This window comes from Amphibalanus amphitrite, unplaced genomic scaffold (genome assembly GCF_019059575.1).
Source record: "Amphibalanus amphitrite isolate SeventyFive unplaced genomic scaffold, NRLGWU_Aamphi_draft 000621F_arrow, whole genome shotgun sequence".
Taxonomy (NCBI): Eukaryota; Metazoa; Arthropoda; class Thecostraca; order Balanomorpha; family Balanidae; genus Amphibalanus; species Amphibalanus amphitrite.
Window position 1 is genome coordinate 339,746 of NW_024882115.1, and position 23,368 is coordinate 363,113.

Below are 23,368 nucleotides of genomic sequence, written 5' to 3' on the forward strand. Positions count from 1 at the left end.
CATTTGTTCCATCACATGCTAACCGTTTTTCGAAAATTAATTTTCTTAACCCTCGCCGGACCTATTGGTTTTCTACATACGCGCCGGCCGAGGGGGGGGCGGGTACGACCCCCCCCCCCATCGCTGTTTCGTCCCTGGTGGAGCTAGCGCGTTGCGGAAAAAACGAGCGTGTGCGCCGTTACAAGACGCAGAGATTGGTACCCGATTTTAAGGTCCTAGGTCAACCGGTGACCTCTGAGGTCAGGTCAAGTGCCCCAGGGTACGGTTCAGTTTTTGGTGAATAACTTCGCAAAAAACGGCCGCAGAGCCGCGATTTTGGCAGCATCGTGTTCGCCTCGCTCAGGCGCGTCGAATGATATACTGTTTGTTCGGGTCAGGTCAACTTGGGGTGTTGACCTCAGGTCAAGGTCAGGTCAGCACCCCCAGGTCACGAAGTTGGTCGAAAGAGGTCATGTCGCATATCATTCGATTCGGCAGGTCTTTCTGAGTCCATTGGTGGATTTCCCGACTCGCTAGCTCAATTTGATCGGGAGTTATTGACGAAAAACTAATATGACCTTGATGACGTCATAAATGACGTCACGGAAGGTCAACATTGCAAAAGTGACGCATCTAACCTTGCAAGGAGTGCATCAAATCACGATTCTGTGTGCTTAAGATAGTTGGAGATCGTTCCCGGCGCCAGAATAGCAGTTTTTATTTTTCCCCATTGACTTATAATGGTGAGGTCACGAAAATGACCTGACCTCATATGACCTTTAGCAAAAATCCGAGATATACAAGTTGTGAGACTCATAATGGATACTAGATCCTGAAAGTTTCATTTCCCTGTGACATCTCCTCTGGCAGTGAGGGCGTTGCGAAGTTGCGACATCTGAAGGCCGTGCAGAGGTTCACTTATGACGTCATAGGTCAGTGACCTGACCTGACCCAAAAATGCGGTTGGTGTCAAAAGATGCGGCTTGGATCAAAGGCCAGGTATGCCAAGTTTCAGCTCTCTATCGCCAGTATGTTCGGAGCTATCGCGAAAAAACCCTATGGGGGGCGGCACCCGTCCCCCCTCGGCCGGCGAGGGTTAAGATAAAAATGTACCTAAGTTTTAAATATTAATATTGATAATTTCCAAAATTTTCACAATTTTGAAAACTCGAGCTAACAGTATGATAGCGCAGTCTATTCTGAGTCCTCTCATGCAAAGAAATTGAATCTAGCTTAAAAACTGAGCTCTTGGGAGCGATTGCCATGGTTCAATGTTTTGCGTCGAAATCGCTGAACAAGACGTCACTCTGACGTCATTTCCGGCCGACCTGTGGTAGCTACGAAATTCATATTTTAGAAGGTACTGAAAGTTTGGCGTCGATACGTCAAGCAGTTTGGATGTTATTGCAGAAAAACGGGAGGGGGGCTATGTGTAGCCCCCCCCCCCCAGTGGGGCGCGGGTTAACCATCGCCAGCCCTATCGGTTTTCAACATACGCCACAGCCGAGGGGATGGGTGGGGCGTACGAGTGAATACGAGTATCAATATTACTAATATCGAGTACGATACCACTTCCCCCTTCGCCATTCCGCCCCTAATTGAGCTAGAGCCTTGCGCAAAAAAAAGCGAGTGCGCCGTTACAAGACGCTGCGACTGGCGACTGGCACCCGATATAAGGCCTCATATCAACTGTGACCTTTGAGGTCAGGTTAAGTGCTCTGAGGCACATGTACGGTTTTCGGTAAATAACGTCGCCAAAAACTCTCACAGAACCGCAATTTTGGCACTATCGTGTTTCTTCAAGTTCATGCGCTTCAGATGACATAATTTTTGTTTTAGTGAGGTCACTTTAAGATGTCAACCTCAGGTCAAGGTCAGGTCAGAACTGGTCATGTCATGAAGCTGGTCGAAGGACGTCATATTGCATATAATTCAATTTGGCATGTCTTCCCGAGTTCATTCGGTGCCTTCCCAGCCAGCAATTTGGTCTGGCTCAAGTCCGTTTTGCCACGCCAACTCCGACCTGCCAGATTAGGGTCGGTGTAAATGGAAGGCCGTCTGAACAGGGATTTGGGCGGGTATGGCTCTATTCCGACTACCCAGTCTCTGCCGTAGAGTTGGCATGGTTTTGGAACGCCAAGTCCGAATCAAGTCCGTCTGCCCGCCACGGCTTGTTACGGCCAAGTCCGCCGGCTGTCTCGTAGCTGCTCTGGCTTACTGCGGCTGGAGCACGGTTGAGGTACGGCACAGCTGATGCCGCTTACGTCTGGCTGTGGTGCGGGTTAGCTCCGGTATCGTGTGTCAGCTCCAGTACAGCCCCAGATTTTGCCCGTACCTCGGCCGGAGTAAGATGTCGGAGCTAGCCAGAGTCAAACCAGAAACGGCCCACACTTATTTTGCTGGCTGGGTTCCTGACTCGCTAATTGCTCAATGTGACCGAGTTATGGACGAAAGCTCTTACGACCTTAGTGACGTCATAAATTACGTCACGCAAGGTTAACGATGCATAAATGAAACATAAGACCTGGCAAGGAGTGCATAAAATACAGTTGGTGTCAAAAGATCTGGCTTGAGCTTCAAGTGTCAGGTGTGTCAAATTTCATCTCTTTCGAAAGCGTGCTTTGAGCTATCGCGAAAAACAAGGACATGGGCAGTGGGCACCTCTTCGGCCAGCGAGGTATAAGTGGATGACTACATATTAGCGGCCCTAGATGTCAGATAAGCATCGTGTCACCCATTGTAGTTGCCGTCAGGGGAGATGTTTATAACAAGCAAAATGTATGACAGATGTATATTTTCACGTTCGCGACCACACACATCATGACAATAGTGTTTAACCCGCGCCCCACTGGGGGGGGGGGGGCTATTTATAGCCCCCCCTCCCGTTTTTCTGCAATAACTTCCAAACCGCTTGACGGATCGACGCCAAACTTACAGTACCTTTGGCTGCATCAATTTGACACCTTGTGTCAAAATTTGAACTTCGTAGCTGCCATAGGTCGGCCGGAAATGACGTCAGAGTGACGTCATGTTCGGCCGATTTCGACGCAAAACATTGAACCACGGCAATCGCTCCCAAGAGCTCAGTTTTTAAGCTAGATCCAATTTCTTTGCATGAAAGGACTCAGAATTGACCGCGCTATCAAACTGCTATCTCGAATTTTCAAAATTTTGAAAATTTCGAAAATTTGATATAATAATATTAAAAATATGTATTTTTATATTTTTTTCAAAAAGTTTTTGACTTTTCGAAAAAACCAGAATATATGTGACAGAACGCTTGATTATGACTAACTCTAGCAAGTTTTAGCTAAATATCTTCAAAAATGGCCAAGTTATACGCATTATTGCAAAAAATTCACAATTATTAATTTTTCAAATCAATTTTTCAGTACGTATTTGACATCGTACACCAATATAAATGGCACCATCGTGTTCCTGAGCTCAAACTGCATCCAATAGACACCTTTTTTGTTGAAAAATTTTAACCTCAAAATTTGACCTTTTTTGACCTGAAAGTGACCTGACCTAAGCTAAATTCGACTCAAAATGACCTCGAATGACACAGACGACATCAAATTCGAAATCTATGGCCTAAATGGACCATAAAACATGTGTCACGTGACCGACGCATGATAAAATATTTTCGTGACCTATGATGACCTGACCTTGACCTGAAAATCAAAGTAAAAGCTTTGTACCCTCAGGGTATCTAGAGCATCTGTTTAAGAGTGTGTGTACCAAAAATGAGCCTGATCTGACTTGTAAGACGGCGGCCAGAGCCCAAAATGTGAACAAGCTAAAATACTAATAATTTTTACTTTGACCTGACCTGTGACGTCATCGGTGACCTCGAGGTCAATGAAATTAGGTTTCGCGCGACAGTTTTTCCGGGGCTATCAGACGCCGTTTGAATTTTGACGATCGGCCCAGTAGTTTCGGAGTTAGGAGGGGGGGCTATGAATAGCCCCCCCCCCCCCAGTAGGGCGTGTTATACACAGACCCCAGTGGGGCGCGGGTTAAATATGATCTAATTTAGACGAAAAATAAACAGGAATTTCGAAAGACATAGACCTAGTGTCAGTGATAGCGTCCAAGCGTCAGGGTCAAGTTTGGAGCGCATGTAGCGTGAATGAACGCAAGAAAGCTTTACCTCGAAAATACCATATGGACTATATTGGTCAAACAAATATGCGATAAACTTACTTCTCAGGGCTTACTAACATACAATCAACAGGACTATCTCTATACACAGGGATGCTCAACGACCAACAACACACAGACTAGTCTAGCACACACACAGAAAAGAACTGTTATAACATCGAACATTTTCGGCAGCTATACGCAACACCTGTGTAAGATGTCTGTTGCTCTCGCCTTTGCTCATCTGAGGGATGAGCTGCTGGCTGCAGCTTTCTACAGTGTTATACATGACAAATTACAATCTTCCTTGCACTCGTACGTAACATGCCATTCACAGCCGAATCAAAATAAATAAACGGCGATCCCGTTAACGACACATATCTACACAGAACTACCTGTCACACTTGGCAGCATTCGATGGATCTCGCAGTTATTTCTGAGTGGCCAATAGGGGGATATATACTGTATAGGCTAATAGTCAACAATATGTAGGCCATGGTGTGTGCCTATATTGATCTATTTAGGCCTTCTATTGAGGTGCTACTACGACGTGTTCCTTTGATTACAGAAAATAGTCGGCAGTGTCTGCCCCCTTACGGTATAACCTATGTAGATGCAATATAATCCGTTAACACAAACTATACTTGGATATCTTTCACGCCCTCTTACCATGCCATTGGCTTTATGTATCGCACATAGCACACACACACACGACATCAATCTAAAAAATAAATCTCAGTTCATTGGCTGCCCTCGAAAAAAGAACGATACACCATTATATCATTAACATGACACATCGATAAATGTAGGTATCAGTAGCTGTGGGGTGGCGGGGTGAGGTCCTTCCAAGCTCAGTTTACCGCCAGTCTCAGGCTGCATCGCCACCAGTGTTCGCCTGGCCCCCGGCTATGTGCTGCAGAGGCCTGCGGCTCTCGGCAGTCGGGCTCGGCGCCTCCCCGTTGATTGATTCCCCGATGCGTTGACCGTTCACTGCCAATGGTAAGGCGCACATGAATGGCTTTCGGTGTGCAATAGAACATGGTGCCATAGTATATAGCAATACGATGGGAGGAGGAAAAAAATACGAGAGGAGGGATTTATCTATGCCTAAGAGCAAGTTATTTATTTATTTGTATCGTATAGCGCCTTGAACTCATCGCATTATAACTTCCCCACGGCCTGTAGGCCTGTAGGCCAGTTCTGTAGGCCGTTCTAATCCTTACCCCGCCGCAGAGCTCTTGTGACCAGGTTGCCAGCTCCGCCGGCCTTCTTGGGCGTCTGGTTGGTGTCGTTACTGGTGCCGTTGGTGCCGTTGGTGCCGTTTGGTCGGGGAGACACGGCCGGGGCGGCTACTGACGTCTCCACTGTGTGTCCACCGTGCGCCCTCGAGGTATGTGCCGCCGAGGTAGTCGTCAGGTCGTGCTCCGTGAGACCCATACGGTTCTGGAGCAGAGTCGAACGGTCAGCGTGACACGACACAGAAACCGTAAATTTGACCAGTCAGCAAAGCTAGATTTTGCAGACAGTAGCTACTAGCTAGATAGTCGGCTAATTGCTTGCGACAATATATGACATAAGCACCAAGGAAGAATATCATTACATGTAGCACTTTACAAAAATATATGTAGTTTTGAATTGAACACAAAACACCACTAGTCAGCTGAGGAAATTTCACTTGAGCCCCCTTCCTTACCGTTGTCTTCCACACGAAACGTTGCGCTTCTGTTCGGTTCTTGTCATTCAGCCAGACGTGGAAAAGGAAGATAAAGAACCCTTGCAGGGAGTTCAAAATTGTGAATATGACAGAGAAAGCCAGCAGCCCTGGAAGAAAAATAATCCGTTAACAACCGTTCAAAAATACTGTTGTTCGAAAACAAAAATGAGCAGATCATCCCACCAAAATGTGTTAAAAAGAAAGAGATGTGCTAAAAGAGCAGCCTGCATAATGCATATACTGTTTCTTGCATTGAGGCGAGGTCTTTTAGGCGCTCCCAAAGAGGCAGGACTAAGCAGTGCACTGACCGTTGGTGAAGTACAGGAATCCGAACAGCCAGGTGGTGCCCAGGATGGCGACCAGAGAGGCCGAGCCACGGATCCAGGTGGAGGCCTGCGGCGGGGCCTTGGTGCTGCGACCCTTGGGGGCGCGTGCCGTCACTCGCAGAGCCATTACCAGAGCGCATATGTTCACCTGGGAACACACATAGTGTGAGGAGAGACTACCGAAGCGTGTGGCTCATGCACTAACATTATTGTTTACTTTGTTTTTCTATTCTTATGTATTGTCCGAGGAGTGGCTTGAAATGATAAATACGTACCTACATTCAAAATTGTGGCCATGTAGAACATAAGTGAAAAAAACACATGTGAACATGTAAAAATGGCATGTTTGCTAAACATTGAAATAGGCCATTGATGTGAACATGGCCGCACCTAAAATCTTGGGAGAGCAGTGAGACAGCCAGTTTCACACTTACCAAAACGACGAAGAGGAGAGGACCGGCAAATGCCCAGATGAGTCCATTATCTGTGCTCAGCCAGCATCTGCAAAATGAGAGGCGCGCTGCGATCAATGACTCTTTGCAAGTGAATACACGAAATGATTCTGTCGGAGTGACTCACGAGTCACGGTATATGGATAATTGAAGCAAATTTTCACAGCTATTCAATTATAGCAATTTAATTAGAACACACAAATAAGCCTTGATGTCGACTTACGCTGTTTCAGAGCCGTAGCCTTCTCCTTTGGTGACTGACACCGATATGGTTACAATGAGTGCCGGAATGCCATAGCCGCATGCATAAAAGTAGCGCATGTGCGACTTTCTCGAAGCAAATACCTGTGGGAGAAGAACACAGAGAAAAACGTTACATTTGTTTACCGGGATTTACATAACTAACACTTAAAAACCAATCCATTGTTAGGAATTTGCCTATCTCAATTACATATCACACCATGTTTACGCATTCGGTACGCACTGCTTTAAGAAACCTATACGATGGGTTGGCATTTCAATGACGGTGAGTTGGTTAGTTATAGGTAGTAGCCACTTACTTTGTAAACCATCAGATAAATCTGAACTCCTTCAATGCACATCCAGGCGAACGCAGCCAGGAAAAAGAAATGCAGCAGACCGGCAACGATAGCACAGCCCGTCGGGTTACCGTGGGGCTGCAAACCTACGAAACGGAGAAAAATTGTCAGAAATATCACGTCACATAAACTCGATCACGAAAAGTGCACGATTATTTGTCATCAACTTATCCGGCAACCGAGCAGAGACTTTGTATGAAAAGCGAATGCAAGAAAATGCATAAAGACGCAATGGCTGACAGAAAACTTTTGGTGTGAATCTGTAAACGTTACTTACAAGGTGAATAACGACCATCATCCAATGGACATGCCACTCGTTTTACGCCTGCCTGCCCTCCAAATCCCTTGATAACCTACCGGCGAGGAGTATAAACTCGGCGGTGAAGAGACAGAAGCAGAGGTTGCGGTGGACCGAGGTCCGCTCGCTCCTCAGTGTCGGGATGACGGTGAAGACCAGCAGACAGATGGCCAGGCTGATGAGGCTGATGACGCAGCCGATGGTGGTGAGCCAGCTGAGCGCCAGGTCCAGAGCCTGCCGGACAATCGTTCAGAGCGTCAACGACTGGCGGAATTGGATGAAAGGTTCAGGAGGCCGACTGCAGGACGAGCAACAGTGAGTAGACTGACGGACAGACCGACAAAAGGGCCGCCGAAAGCATCATGACCTTACCTTCAAAATCCCACATTCATTACATTTATACGACAGAAAGATCAACGTCGCCAGACTGGCCGAAGAACCGACAGGGGGTCGATGGACCGATCGACTAACATACCGACTTGAGGACTGGCGGACAAGCCAACTGGTAACCAAGAATCTGGAAATGTGCGTAGATGAGTGGTGGACAAGTCGAGTCACAGGGTCTGCGAGTAACGCACGGACTGGCTAGAAAATCAGAAACAACGTTTGAAAAGCCATTTGTTCAGGACTTTTGAAGGACGTTAACTCACCGAGCCCTCCTCAATGACGCCGTTGATGTCCATCAGTGTGGCGAAACTGGTGAGATGGTTACACAGACACTCCACCGATTCGTTTGTAATTCTTCCCAGAGAGCAGCCGTCGTCAGCCCACTGGTGAAATGAGACGAATGTTTTCGGTTATATTAGTCAAACACATTCTATCTATGAAGGTCAGACAAAGTAAAAAAAAAAAAATGATTAAGCTTCAGGTCGTTGCAATACCAGCGACAGTTCAGTATTGTATCCCAATAAGGAAGTTTTAAGCTTACAAATACGTAACCAATGATAGGTAAACCAGCGCCATTATTGATTCCGTCCAGCCCACAACATTTGCTTATTTTTAGCGAGCTGGAAGACCAACGTTTCCGACCCACCTGTTCTGTTTTCTCGTTCCAGTAGGCGCACAGGTAGTTTGAGACGTTGAAGCTGGCGGCCGAGAGGCGAGTTTTGAAGGTGAGCGTGATGTTGGAGTTTTCAAAGGTGACGGAGGTGTTGCCGACGCTGGCGCTGACCACTGGGGAGTTGACGAACCGTTCGTACTGCAGGTCGGTCCGTTGACGCAACTCATCAGGGGTGCTGCAAGAAAAAAAAAAACTCAGCTCACAAAAATGGCAACATTTAGATACTCGTGTGTGTTTTGTAGGACCTGCTGGATTGGACGCCTTCTGTACTAGTCTTGTCATGGTGATTGGCGTTTTGTTTCAACAGTATGCCATTCAGTTACTTTGCTACACCCGAGAGACTACACAGCATAGTAAACCGGTCGTAGATGTAAGTCGCCGATAATGATGGGCTGCCTATAAACATGCTCGTAAAATTTTCTGCTAGATGACACTGATATGAACATTAAGAACATAGTAAAAGGCCGAAACAGTTCCCTTGAGGCCTTTGATCATCGTAAAACAACACAGCAGCTTGTGCTACTAAACGGTTGCTATGTAAAAACTAGTATTTAGTGCTAAAAGCACATATTTTAAAATGTCTCCTAGAATATTTCAGAGCGGGTTCGGGTTTCGTGTAAAACACCGAAAGTTTTGTGAGTTTAGATATACATTTGACGTGTTATTGTTATCATGTATGTATCCTTTCTAGAGTGTGTTATGACATTTTCAAATACGTTCCGCGTACATATCACGAGACGGAATCATTCTAAACCGATATCAAAATACATAGATATTTACAATAATTAGGTAAATGGAGAGCCGGAGCAAAAGGTGACCACAAACATCGATGATCGATCGCTATCAGCTTAGAGCTATAATAGATATATTTTCTAACCTGCACTTCTCTGCGCCAAGCAGGCAGTCCAGGTTGCCGTACTCGACGAAGACGATGGTGGTGCTGCCGCTATCGTTGAACCTACCGACCTCGTCCGGCAGCGTCACAGTGGACCCCTGCTGTGTGCGGTACTCGAGGTTACCCTTCAGCGAGCTGTACCGACCCGTGCGAAGACCTGTCAGACAGAGCAGTTGGTCACGTCGACTCCCGTTACATACCTACCTACAAGGACTGATAAACATATTTTTGCTTACATAGGGGATTGTGATTGATTGACTGATTTGAATACTATTCCATTGATCTCTGTTACTATCACGTATCGTGCATTTGATAAATATGACAGGTGTTTTTACATTACGTAGCATCCCACCACGACATTTTATAACGCGCAATGCCAAAAGGAGTGCAATATTTCATGGTAAAGCGGAACAGCAGGACTTAACGGCTAACGCATCTACTTCAGCTTCATCGGACATTCTACCACATCACCCACCCATCAACCAGATCTGCGGCAGGCACTCACGGATGGTGCTCTCGCTGAAGTCCTCGTGCTGATTGTCCAGGTAGGATGCCAGCAGGTAGGCCGACTGTTCCACGTTTCGCTGCAGGACCGTGGACGTATCGAAGCGCTCAGTCTCGGACATGCCGTGCCAAGACGTCTCGCCGCTCGTCAGGCCGCCGACAAGACTGGTTATGCTACCCAGATACCTGCCAAGTTCGATGTGAATTGTGATGAACGGTCACGCTTCCTGGCGTGTCGGGATAAACGGGCTGTTTAGAGCTGTGCGGTACAGTATAACTATCAGGCGCTAGACGTGGCTGCCATCTAGTGAGAGGAATATGAAACAGCAACAGAGCACACAACGTCTCGCTCACATTTCGCACTTGTGTAGCTTTTAGCAATCTCAGAACATCTTTTTAACTGTGAATAGTCGAGTCGCCACATCAAAGAAATTCAGAATTAGAATTATTAGCGCCATATCTATATCGATATTAGCTATAAATATGATGATAAATATAACCAAGAACTCACTGTTTAGCGACAGTCTGCTGGTCGGCCTGTCCGCTGAGCTGGGCCTGCTGAGCGGACACCATCTGTGGCAGCAGCTGCACAGAGTTGATGACGTCACCCGACGTCAGCGGCTTGTTCTGTGACGTCTGCCTGGTGACATTGGTTGCCAGGTCGGAGACGATGTCCGAGACAGGCTCTGTGCCCTTGTCCAGACGCTTTTTGGCATCGTCGGTGTTGATGTTGTCCGAGCGGCAGCCACTGTGGAATCAGTAAGACAAGGGCATGTCATGGACCAGCAAGTGAACATTATACATAAGTTGCTTTTTAAGATAGATGAGTGACAATTGTTTAAGCGTTTCTAGCGTCAAGTAAGCTACTTTAGTCTTGAATTGTTTATGTATACGTGCAGCTGCAGGATCACATAAAAACAAAATTTTAGGTTATTGCTCTTGCCTCGGCTTCCGTGTTTCCAATACGGAATACCTTCCCTTATCTACCTACCACAGGCGCAATGTCAGAAGCGTATACTCACGAGAGGTCGGGGTACTGCGAGCTCCACTGTCCGTCCACGCCGCACATGTAGCTGGCAGAGCCCGTGTAGCCCGCGCCGCACGGCTGGGTCACATTCTTCCCACCCGGAGTCTCGGGAAACGTCAGGCCGTAGTCGTCAAACCGTACCGGGGGACACTGGGGAGCCGGCTGGCCCGGCCACGGCGGCAGGGCACACACCGTGTACAGCTGCTGTTCCTTGCCGACGCCGCACGTCTTTTCCGAGCCGGTTTTCAGGGAGAGACACGGATACGGCTCGCTGGGCATGTGATTCATGTCCACCACCGGTCTCGGTTCCTCGGCACTGCCCATCCGCCAGATATCCTCATCACTGGAGAGGCCTGCGTCGGCAGCCAGCTTTTTGAGTAGGCTCAAATACCCCGGGTAGTCGGCGCTGTCGAGACTGTAGATTATGTCACCACCCATATCTCGGCACGTCGTTACCTGGTGTTCAAAGTCGCCTTCTGAGCCGGTGACGCCGTAGCAGGTGCGCGTGTCCCTGTCGTAGGTGCCCCCGTAGCGACAGAAGCTGACGTCGCTAGTCTGGCTGTCGTCACGATAGCGAAGGTAGAGCCGCATCGATACGTCTAATCCGCCGTCCACGTCAAAGTGACAGGCATCCGTGAAGTAGGCAGACAGCAAGTCGATGCTGGGAGTGCATTCTTTCTTTCCCTGACACCTGTGTCAGAAGACACAAACAGACAATTAACGGTCTGCAATTCGTGGTTCATAAAATCTGGACGTTGCATAACGATTGTTGATTATGAGTAGGGTATGACATAGGTACATATGATTGATATACATCGCCTGGAAAAATAAGGAACATGAGCAAAGCATGCATTGAACATTTTAATTCACTTCCATTTTTTTATCTGTCGGTCGGCGAGGAAGTGACTGAACGTGAGGAGCTGAAGGCTAAGAGCCCGAGCGGCGAGTACCTAGCATTTCAAGTCATCATTTCTTAAAGCGCCTGTTCATTTATAATGGACCTGAAAGCTTGCAACTGACACGCTCTACGAACTTCAACCAGCTCAGGTTCGGGACAAAGTTCTCACCAGTAGCGTAGGATAGCTTCGCTAGAAGGCACGACACAGCCGTCGGAGTCAGCCGGAAGGGGCACGTCCGGGCTGGGACAGTTCACCGGCGGGCGACTCGTCTCCCATGGGAAGCGACCCATGGCACCAAAGTCCACTATGATTGCTTTTCCAGATGCGCCACCGATTCTCGTGTCCTGGCAGTACTCGAACTCATGTCCGTCGTTCTCTGCAATTAAAAACGAACATGTGTAATGTGAAATTGTTTATCACCCATGTTCAACCATTTTCCACCTAGATAAGCATAACCCGCACTATGGTGGGGTGGGGCTATTTTTTGCCCCCCCCCCCCCTCAAGACTTTTTGATATATCTCCAGAACCATTGCGCCGATCGTCACCAAATGTTCAATACCTTCCCGGGCATCAATTTTACACATTGTGACCCAAAAAATTCTAACGGCTATGATGGGTTGGCCGCAAATGACGTCAGAGTGACGTCATGTTCTGACGTTTTCGACAAAAAAAGGTTTCGCGGGAAGAGCTGCCAGGCCTATAGCTTTGAAGATGTAGAAAAACGTCTAAGACATAAGAGGTGTAGAATTACCAGGGCTGCTATCTCCAAATTTAGCAATTTTTTAATTTTGACCCCTAAAAAATGAATATAATAGCCAAAAAATCCAAAAAGTTTTTCGGTTAAAAAACCGGAATATATGTGATAGCCTCCACCGCCTTTTATTCACATACCAAATTTTAGATCGATACCTCTTTTTTGGTCAAATTATAGCGAAAAAACTGTTCAAAATTGATGACGACATATTTTCAAACTCGACCACGTAGCGCAAAACAACCACGTAGCGCAAAAAAAGACCATCATTAGACTCGCCGTGACGAGCTGCATCGAATCAATGATTCAATAGGTACCCATTTTATGCAAAAAATATCAACTTTGAAATTTGGCCTTTTTTGACCTGACAATGACCTCACCCCCACCAGGAAGTGACCCAAACCGTTCCTGATAGTCTTATAACCAACACCATTGAGTTGGGAGTGAAAAATTGGCCATAAAACATGCATCGTACAGCCCTAGTAAAATTTGGTTCATATGCTAATTGCTGACCCTTGGTGACCTGACCTGTGACCTGACCTGGTATTATCAGTGAACTCTAATAGCAACATATGTGCTAGGCAACTGATGCCCTATCGCTTATTTTCGATAAAATGCGTTTTACACGATGTTATAGCGCATTCCATATAAGACCCGTGAACGGCAAAACATTATATCTTTGACCTAACCTGTGACATCATCGGTGACCCCGGGGTCAATGAAATTGAATTTCAATCGACAAATTTGACGGGGCCTTTGAACGACGTTTGAATTTTGCGGATCCGTCCAGTAGTTTCGGAGATACGAGGGGCGCAAAAAATAGCGCCCCCCCCCCCCCACCAGGTCACGTTATAAACAGACCCCACCAGGGCGCAGGATAACGACTGTATGCAAGAAACGCAGAACACTCCCCGTCATGCCGCAATTAAAAAATTGGACCTCTTCTAAGTAATGGGAAATTTTGAGTACAAACTAGTGGAAATCTGATATCAGTATCACCAATAATAGTTCGACGAAATATGTATAGCTCGTCGAATTTCCTACAGTGGATCGCTGTTCCTTGTCAGCAGGAAACAGAAGCTTGGTCTTAAGTACCAGTAAGTAATAATTTGGGCAGTAATCGCCACGCCATGTGTGGATCGCCCATGATCGTAAATACAATACAATACAATACAATACCAGAGTTTCACAAGGTCAACCGACCACTGACGACTCACCAAGGGCCTTCACGCAGTCGTCGCCTCCGTATCCCTCCTCACAGTGGCAGGTCTCCTCCTCTGGCAAGCTCATAGGACTCGGTGCGCTGGACGGAGGGCTCCGTGGACTCCTCCTCGGCCGGTGGGGTGCCGTGCTCAGCGGCTGCCGCTCGCACAGACCACGGTGCGGCTCCTCGCAGTGTCTCAGCGCCAGCTGACCGGTGGCGGCCGTGGCGGCCGTGCACAGACGGCGCCCGATCAGCGTGCGGCGCTGGCGGCGCCGCCCCACCTGGCCCACGGTACCGTCCACCCAGGCGTACAGACCGCGCGGCGGCGGCGGTGGCCACACCAGTCGCGTCAGCAGCAGCGACTCCTCGTCACCAACATCGGCGAGTCGCCCACCGAGGCTGCGACACAGCCGGCGGCTGTCCTCGGCGCCCTGCCGGCTGTCGCTCAGGTACAGACAGAGGCCGCGAATCAGCAGGAACGGCGGCGGACACAGCGTCAGAGGCGCCTCCTGCTCGGGCTGGTACACGCCCACCGTGTACTGTAGCTCGGACGGAGTGGACGGGGGAGGGGATGGTTTGGGACCTGCCCGAGACGGATGGGAGGCAGGGGCAGTCCTGGAGCTGGCGCCGGGAGTGGGCGGGCTGGCGGTGATGGCGGCGGCGGAGATGGCGGCGGCGGCAGCGGCTGAGGTGACACGAGTGGTAGAAGCGATGGTGGTCGTGGTAGTGGCTGCTCCTGTTGGACTGTTTGCTGTGATTGAGCTGGTTGATAAATACTTTGTCTTTGTCGAGCTGGTATGGGCTGGCCGAGATGATGTGGATGATGCCTCCTCCGCCGCCTTGGGACGGTACCCTTCTCCGATCGACCTCACGGTGGTAGTGGCGCCACCAGTCGTTGAGAGTTTGGGAGAGGCGGCGCTGCCTTCGCCGACGGAGTTTGGCCGGCTGACGGAGCCCCGTAGTCCGTCGCTCAAATACACAGCATTAGTGATGGATGATAGCATTTCGTAGCAGATTCCCCCATTCTGACAAGGGTTGGTACCGCAGATTTCTGGACTGAAGTCGCCAACCACACCTGCAAAGAACGATGTCATACGATGTCAAAATCGGAAAATAAAAAATCCCTAACGGCTAAAGCTACTTATTTATGCGGGCAGTACGAGTGTCGAGTATGAAGGGCATTTTCCAGGGCACATTGTAAACTGACTGCAAACAAATGGCATTGTAGTTTGTTGCGTTGCGAGGGTACTTCCAGAATGAAAAAGTTAGAAATGGGTGTCACAAAATGAGCTTCTAATAGCTGCCAACTGCAGGCGGCATGGGACGAGGACCGTAGGCATCCCCAGATACTTTGGGTTCAAGCCAAAGTTACCTTCATATAAACAAGGGTGGAATATAAATGAACTCGGCTACTTTACTGGAGTTTAAAACCAATCTGCCAGTAAGCCTGGTCGACCTTTACTCGGCGGGGAGGACAAGAGAAGAGCTTGTCGAGATGTGCCGATACCGACGAGATCCGTTTTAACATTAAAGGATGACAGACGTATACGAAAATTATATTATACCTATTGCTATTGGTGCCGGTGCCTCTTAACCCGCGCACCGACGGGGGGGGCGGATATCCGCCCCCCCCCCTGAGGTTTTTCGCGGATATCGGGAAATCCGCGGCGCCGTAGCGCCGCTAAATTTGGTACGACTATTCTCTCATCAATTTTACACATGGTGTGCAAGTTTGAACCTCCTAACTTTTAAGGTCAGGTCACCAGGTCACTTTGAATGACCCAACCTCAAGTCACTTTTTTCAACTTTGTCACCGTGCCAGAGCTACAGTAGATGTCGGAGGCCTTTGAAAGTCGCAGGATGTTATTAGGTCATTAGTAGCTACACTTTGTATATCTCGGAATTTTGATGTCGGTGACCTAAGGTCAGGTCAATTTCGCAACCTCCCCATTATAAGTCAATGGGGGAAAAATCAACTCCCTGTTTTTACCACTAAAACGGGTCGGAATGGTCCCATATACCATACATGACTTCATATACGATCAACCTTCACTACCTTGAGGTCTGTTTTGCTGTTGGGCAGCTGTAAGGTCATGTGACGTCATCAAAGGTCACGCAAGGTTTTTTGTCAATAACTCCGTACAGGAACAAGATACAGCCGCGCGGATGGTCTCATTGTGTTCAGCTCGTCAAGACGCATCGAATGATATACATGATGACCTCGAGGTCACGTGACCTGAGGTCAACCTTTGACCTTGACCTTTCGAGGTCAACATATATATCATTCGATGCGGATTGACGAGAGGATCACGATGGTGCCCTTAGTTTGTTCCTATCTTGACTAATTCGAAAGGTATTCGAGAAAAACTCTCTCCATATCTAGCGCCGCCATTTTGACTTTTTCGACCCATGTGACGTCATCTTTGACCTGACCTGAAAATGACCTTTGTAAAAATTGTAGACCTTGTCCGTGCGTATCCGATGCCGTTTACCGCTTGTCGCTATCTTGCTTCGTTCTTGAGATCTCAGGGGGGGGCGGTCATCCGCCCCTCCCCCGTCGGTGCGAAGTTGGCGCAGACCCCCGTCGGTGGGCGGGTTAACACTTTCGATTGATAGAAGAGCTGATGGGCCTTACTGCAACCCCACCGTTTTCCCGTTGCACTAAATATTGATGTCTTTACGCCCAATCGATGCCGATCTAGCATATGGGCAAGTTGGTTTGAGTTCAGTTCCCCAATCCTATGAAATGAACATGATTTGACATCACTGTATCAGTATGGTCCCGATCGTCCGTCACGACTACGAGCATTGAACACTGCACTCCACCGCCGCAGCACTATCAGTGCGCGCTCATCTCTCCTGAGCTATACACACGTATATCGGACGGTGGTCCAATATTGACCGTCTGCCCGTATCGAGGCCTATGGGAAACTGATGACGTCATGAGGCGTCACCAGTTCAAGGTCTCGCCAAAGTGCCATCCACCAGTCGGGCCTAACCTGCGATTGAAGTTACATTCCAATGCTAAACAATCCCTGTATGGTCCATTTCTTTCGATGCCTTGTCATATTCGTAATGCTCGAGAGCTGTTCGTGAAAGGGGACGATGATTCGCGTGCCCCCACCGTCTTCCTGCGGCCGCTATTGAGTGTCTGCAGCCAATTGCTCCCCGGTTTGAGGGTGTCGGAAGTAGACATCTGCCCACGTTGGCCCTTGCCAGGTGACGGCCAACGGACGCAGTTGGCAGGGGTAGGACCGGCGGAAGAAGCGGGGTAGCACCACCGAACGTCGGAATTGGCCAGGGAACGGTGATCGTCTTAATGATGATGACTGTAAAATGAATGGGCAAATATACATACCAATAAAGAAACGCTGAAAGTACTATTCATGCTTCAGCGAAGCTGTTCATCGGCATTTGGTAAAAATACCATTAGAGCATTGTTTTAGATACTTCAGTCTACCGGACAGGGTAGACTGTCCGGGGTAGACAGGGTAGACTGACTAGGGTAGACAGGGTAGACTGACTAGGGTAGACTGACTGTGTGTGGCTGGCTCTGGCTCTGCCCCATGTGGCAGACGGGCGCCTTCACCTTGCGCCGATTTACTCTCTAAACAGCGACCGATGTGTGTACCGCGGCGGTCCCGTGTGGACCGCGGCGCCATCCTATCGCCCGCGTGGGACGCTGTTTACACAGAGGAAACACAGGCGTCAGACACATCATTTGGCGTGATTTACTAGCTCGTTTGTAGCACGATATGTGTACGAGCTAATGCACAAGTTAGAGAAAAACGGGACAATGTGTTAACGAGCTAATACAATAACACATATGCTGATGATAGTCGACAAACCTTTAATCAATCACACGATTGTCGACTATTTTGGGTTTAGCTTTCATTTTGTAACAACTATTTCTTTAGTTGTTGATATCGGTTTGCCATTTACTGCTTAGAGCACAAATAATGCTAGACGACTTCTGAATATACTTCCCTGAAATTTTATTATCTCTTTATCATACATTTGTTTTATGAATCGCGATCCGTCTATCCCAAAGTGTTTCCTAAGAGTAGGTCTCTGTTCCTGATTCCCACCGCCGAGATCCCCCCCCCCCCCATTTGTTGCGCATCCCCACATAGCAGTGATTTTATCGTCCGTGCCGACTCTCCGAACTGTTGAGCGCATCGGCCGTACCACGACTGGTGGCAGCCAGCCAGCGCTGTGTGAAGAAATCGAATAACGACATTGACATAGTCACGGGCAGTAGCAATAGACGACGCACGAGTAAAGATGATGCCTCTGATCTAAACAGTAAAATGACATTTTCGCAAAAAAAGACTTGTTACCTTTGCCTGAACTTTTAGCTATGTTACAGATGGCTGGAACTCATGCGTCATAAAAAATCGATAAATTTATTTACACGGCTGTGCATGCTTATGTGCCCCAATTGATCATATACACAGACTTTTTAATATTATCGCCATTTTTCTGCGAAAATGATGCACAACATTCCTTCCCATAAATCAATTTAGACTACTACAGCACCTAAACAAGCTATTTATCCACCAATCATCAGTTCACGTATGTGATTGCTTTTACCGCTGTGACGTCATCTAACACCTATCGGCGGTGCTATCGCCGGCTCAGTGCCGCGTTCCTGTTCGGCAAATAAATGGAGCGACCGGGAACGAGCCCTGCCGGGTCACGGACTAAAACGGAAGTCGCCCACACTAGGCTCCCACCTCCCAGGAATCACTCACATTCTGGGTGTTTTAGAAGTCCACTTTGCCTATATATTTAGCAGTAGCACGACTGTGTCCAGAAGACGTCGCCTTGAAAACCTGCTTATAGCTATTGTATCTCCTCACATAAATAAAACTGGTGTTTTGACCTACCGTAAAGTGGGGCTATTTGAGACAGTGGGGCTATTTGAGACAGTATTTAAAATCGCTATAAAATGAAGATCGTTTGAATCTTTTGTGATGTTTTTCTTCAGGGAGGTGTGGAATCGAGCAGTTAATTGCCTGACCAAAAATTAAGCATGAATTTCAAATGGTTTTTACTTTATAGCAATTTTAAATACTGTCTCAAATAGCCCCACTGTCTCAAATAGCCCCACTTTACGGTATTTCATAAGCGTGCACTAACCACAAAGCGCCATGCAGCAGTGAGGTTGGCGCCTGCAGAACCCATTCTCAGTGCCGACAGCTGCGGTGGCAGCTGTAATAAACAGAGACTCGGCACGGTACCGTGCGTGCTGACCGACCTGGGACCAGTGCCGCATGGTCTCGTCCTAGCCATAGCGCTGGCGCGGCGGTGGCCGTTCTAACAACTTGTCTTATGAGGATTATCAATAGACAGGTGTGACATATTATAGTGCATGTATGGCCTAAACTTTTTAATTTATTTTAAAAGGGGAAAAAACGCAAGAAATTACCCAACGTTTCGCATTTATTGCTTATTCATGGGTCTTCGAGTGCGATTGTGCGATCACAATCGCACTCGAAGACCCATGAATAAGCAATAAATGCGAAACGTTGGGTAATTTCTTGCGTTTTTTCCCCTTTTAAAATAAATTAAAAAGTTTAGGCCATACATGCACTATAATATGTCAAACTTGTCTTATACCTGCTGATAGGCTATTTTGGCAGACAGGATGATTTTATTCTATCAAAGTGAGAGCCATTCAGACAAGATCAGGTGCCTGAAGACCCATGCGAAGGTGCTTACAAAGATTATCGAAAATCAAAGTTATTCCCGGCAACTTGTGCAGCTAACAAGTGTTGGAGCCCCATAAGCATAGTTGTAAACTTACCGTTGATAAAAAGTTTACGCGAATCGTGTCCAGACTCCAATCCAGACTTCACACTCTCATAAGTTTGACGTTTTTCTCCAAACGAAGTACCACTGAACTTATCAAATCCCACCCAGCTTTCAAGTCCTTCGGTAATAGGTGTGCTCAGTGCGACATCCATCATGCCTGCATTTATGGCAACGAGGAAAACGGATTTCCGCATCGACGAAATGCAAAAACGCAAACAGTTCATATGGTTTTGATTTCAGTTGACGTGAGCTTCTATCGGAATCAAGAAAAAATGAAGATTACGGTCGTCAAGTTAGATGTAAGTGAATCCTAATCTATAATCTAAGATTCGGAATCAGGTGAGCCCCTACGATTTGGACCAAACTTGGTCAGTGGATAGTACGTAACGTCCTGATTACGATGCACCCAAAATCTAAGCTCGGCCCGCCATATTTACGAAGTTACGGATGTTTGAATTTCAAGGTCATTCGGGAGAGCCCCTGCGATTTCCATCAAAATTTGTGTACGGACACTCTAGATGCTCCTCATTACGAATATCGCAAAATTTAAGCTCGGCCCGCCATATTTACGAAGTTACGGAGGTTTGAATTTCAAGGTCATTTGGGTGAGCCCCTGCGATTTCCGTCAAAATTGGTATACGGACATATTACATCCTCCTCATTACAAATATCATAAAAGTTAAGCTCGGCCCGCCATATTTTTCAAGTTACGGAGTCACAAAGTTACGGAATTTCAAGGTCATTCGGAGAGCCCCTCCGAGTTTCGTCAAAATTTGTATGCGGACACATTACATGCTCCTCATTACGAATATCGTAAAAGCTAAGCTCGGCCCGCACTATTTCAAAAGTTAGAGATGTTTGAATTTCATTGAGTTTCAAACGTCAGTAACTTTTGAAATAGTGCGGGCCGAGCTTAGCTTTTACGATATTCGTAATGAGGAGCATGTAATGTGTCCGCATACAAATTTTGACGAAACTCGGAGGGGCTCTCCGAATGACCTTGAAATTCCGTAACTTTGTGACTCCGTAACTTGAAAAATATGGCGGGCCGAGCTTAACTTTTATGATATTTGTAATGAGGAGGATGCAATATGTCCGTATACCAATTTTGACGGAAATCGCAGGGGCTCATCCAAATGACCTTGAAATTCAAACCTCCGTAACTTCGTAAATATGGCGGGCCGAGCTTAAATTTTGTGATATTCGTAATGAGGAGCATCTAGAGTGTCCGTACACAAATTTTGACGGAAATCGCAGGGGCTCTCCCGAATGACCTTGAAATTCAAACATCCGCAACTTCGTAAATATGGCGGGCCGAGCTTAGATTTTGGGTGCATCGTAATCAGGACGTTACGTACTATCCACTGACCAAGTTTGGTCCAAATCGTAGGGGCTCACCTGATTCCGAATCTTAGATTATAGATTAGGATTCACTTACATCTAACTTGACGACCGTATGAAGATTGATCAGTGTGGTGATGATTTGTTCTATAGAACATAAACGCTGAATTTCGAGTTGCTGCGCTCCTAGCCTCCTATAACCACATGTTGAGTGTATGTATGCGTGTGTGTCTATGCACTAATGGCAGCTGCGCCATGATTGGCTCTATCAGCGCCGGGTGCGCCACATTCAGAGCCAGGAGTGGACTTGGTCCGGCCGTTATCAGGCGCACGCACCCGGGATCTTATCGGGTACGGAAGGTCCAGACACTACACGACAACTCACCATGGTCATTCCAACAAGTTGATCTTACACAAGAGTATGACCCAGAACGCAACACGTATTTCACTTCATTTTGTCTTATGAAATACCTTGCAGTTTAATAAAAGCTACTATGTCAGTACCATCTCAGTAATTTCAACTTACGGTCGTAAATCGTTGGAAGTAGATAAAATATTTATGAATTCGCGAACATATAGGAAAAGCATTTTCAATGTTCGCTTCAATCTTATTGTAGAATCCCTGGAATCCCTCCCCCCCCCTTGCTTCCGGAAGGCCACCCACGTTACCAAGCTATTCAACCCGCTACAGCGAGCTATAAATGCCCATGTATAAATATTGCTCTTTGTCAAATAACAGCAAACACAGATAGCTGAATGCTCTAAAAAAAACTACAAACTATGCCAGCCTTTCATGCAGTAACAGACAAAAACGCAGAAAAGTGTTGACGATTCGGACATTGTTCTCCAAGCGCCAAACAGTGCGGGTGTGCTTCGGCAAAGGTGCTAACGAGTCTGTGTTTACTGTGCAGAGTGGATGTGACAATGGTCCAGTAAACACACTAATGCAGTTTGTCGGGTCGCCTTGCATGGACACCCTGCAGCTTCCGGTCGGCGGTGTAAATATTTATTTCTTGCTCGCAGCTGCTCACAGATGGAGCGAATGATGTGTGTTTATATAAAGAAGAGGTATGGAGGGGAAGGCCCAACACCTGATGTCTTTACGCGTTAACAAGACAGTGAAAGAAATATTTCAGATGTTAATGCGGTGTGTTATGATCGTGTAGGTATAGGCAAGTAAATCGGTGAATAAATGATTGCCAGCTGGCTGGGTGCTCTGCTTACGGTCCAACTCCGATCAAACTCTAACAAGCCTAACAGTGAATTTAACAATAAGCTAAAGCTTCTTGTTAAATCCACTGACCTGACATGCTAACCGTGGTGATCAGCCCGCGAGAGATCCATGTGGCTTCTCATGACGTCAGTACAGTCGATGAGACATTCTCCGGTGGTGTTGACTCGGACCACCTGCCTTTGACTGTAATCAGTACGACAATAAACAGTGTGACACAGAGGCGCGGACGCCAGTCGCCGGCGACGCCAACGGCCATCCGGGTGCCATTAAATGATATGAATACGTCTTTGGCGAGACGTAGACGCCGTCGTCAGCCGAGATGGATCCCGATTTCACGGCCGTATCAGCAGATGATCACGTGCCTTGGGCGATCGGCGATACATGAGCTAGTCACGTGCCGTCTCAGCACCTGAGACAGAAACGAATCCAATCCGCAGGAATTGCCTGAGTCGACAGCGTTTGGCGTCGGTATAAAACGTATTTTCCAATGTCTAACTGATATATTTAGGCGTGGCGTCAGCTGCACTGGCGTCATGACGTCGACATGTTAGTGTGGCATACTTAGACTTTCGGAAAAAGAGATCACTTGTGTGAAGATTTAACAAACTCTAATTGAAATACAGACAATATATTTCAAAATTGTCCTTCCGCCTCTCTCTCTCTCTCTCTCTCTCTCTCTCTCTCTCTCTCTCTCTCTCTCTCTCTCTCTCTCTCTCTCTCTCTCTCTCTCTCTCTCTCTCTCTCTCTCTCTCGCAATAGTTCACTACTGATCAGCCTGTCAACTCCCTGTCTCCTGGTCATACTGGTCAGCACATCTGCATTGTAACCATCACTTCAACGCCTTCTCCCATCACGTCATCAATCTCCATCTGTCGCAGCTTCTGAGAACTGCTAGACGTTGACGAAAAGCTGTTTGCACTGAGCGGTGCTCAGTTGAGCTCATTCTAGCCCCCGCCCCCTTCAGCCCACCTCCAGCCCACTACGCCCCCGTCTGTGACGTCAGCTAGGGGCACAGTATTTACTAGCCGACCATGGCTCACACGTGGCTCGCAGCTGCCTGCAGGGTCTCATCACATCGCAGACTGGTCGTCAATGACGGACGGCCGCGAGCGTCGAGTTTGCAT

At 47.5% G+C, this 23,368-nt stretch overlaps 1 protein-coding gene across 1 annotated transcript in view; it reads right to left on the bottom strand.

Moving 5' to 3' along the window:
- Positions 1-2,756: 2,756 nt before the first annotated feature.
- Positions 2,757-23,368, bottom strand: part of LOC122363465 (adhesion G protein-coupled receptor L2-like) — a 42,124-nt gene continuing 21,512 nt past the window's right edge. The window contains exons 2-17 of the mRNA XM_043332760.1: positions 13,866-14,927; positions 12,065-12,272; positions 10,993-11,688; positions 10,482-10,718; positions 9,972-10,156; positions 9,449-9,623; positions 8,545-8,746; positions 8,162-8,281; positions 7,571-7,745; positions 7,175-7,299; positions 6,838-6,959; positions 6,597-6,663; positions 6,145-6,310; positions 5,816-5,943; positions 5,346-5,565; positions 2,757-5,112 (exon numbers count right to left, since the gene is read on the bottom strand). Of these exons, the coding sequence (XP_043188695.1) occupies positions 4,991-5,112; positions 5,346-5,565; positions 5,816-5,943; positions 6,145-6,310; positions 6,597-6,663; positions 6,838-6,959; positions 7,175-7,299; positions 7,571-7,745; positions 8,162-8,281; positions 8,545-8,746; positions 9,449-9,623; positions 9,972-10,156; positions 10,482-10,718; positions 10,993-11,688; positions 12,065-12,272; positions 13,866-14,927 (4,010 nt within the window). The 3' untranslated portion in view covers positions 2,757-4,990. The remainder of the gene's footprint in view (positions 5,113-5,345; positions 5,566-5,815; positions 5,944-6,144; positions 6,311-6,596; positions 6,664-6,837; positions 6,960-7,174; positions 7,300-7,570; positions 7,746-8,161; positions 8,282-8,544; positions 8,747-9,448; positions 9,624-9,971; positions 10,157-10,481; positions 10,719-10,992; positions 11,689-12,064; positions 12,273-13,865; positions 14,928-23,368) is intronic.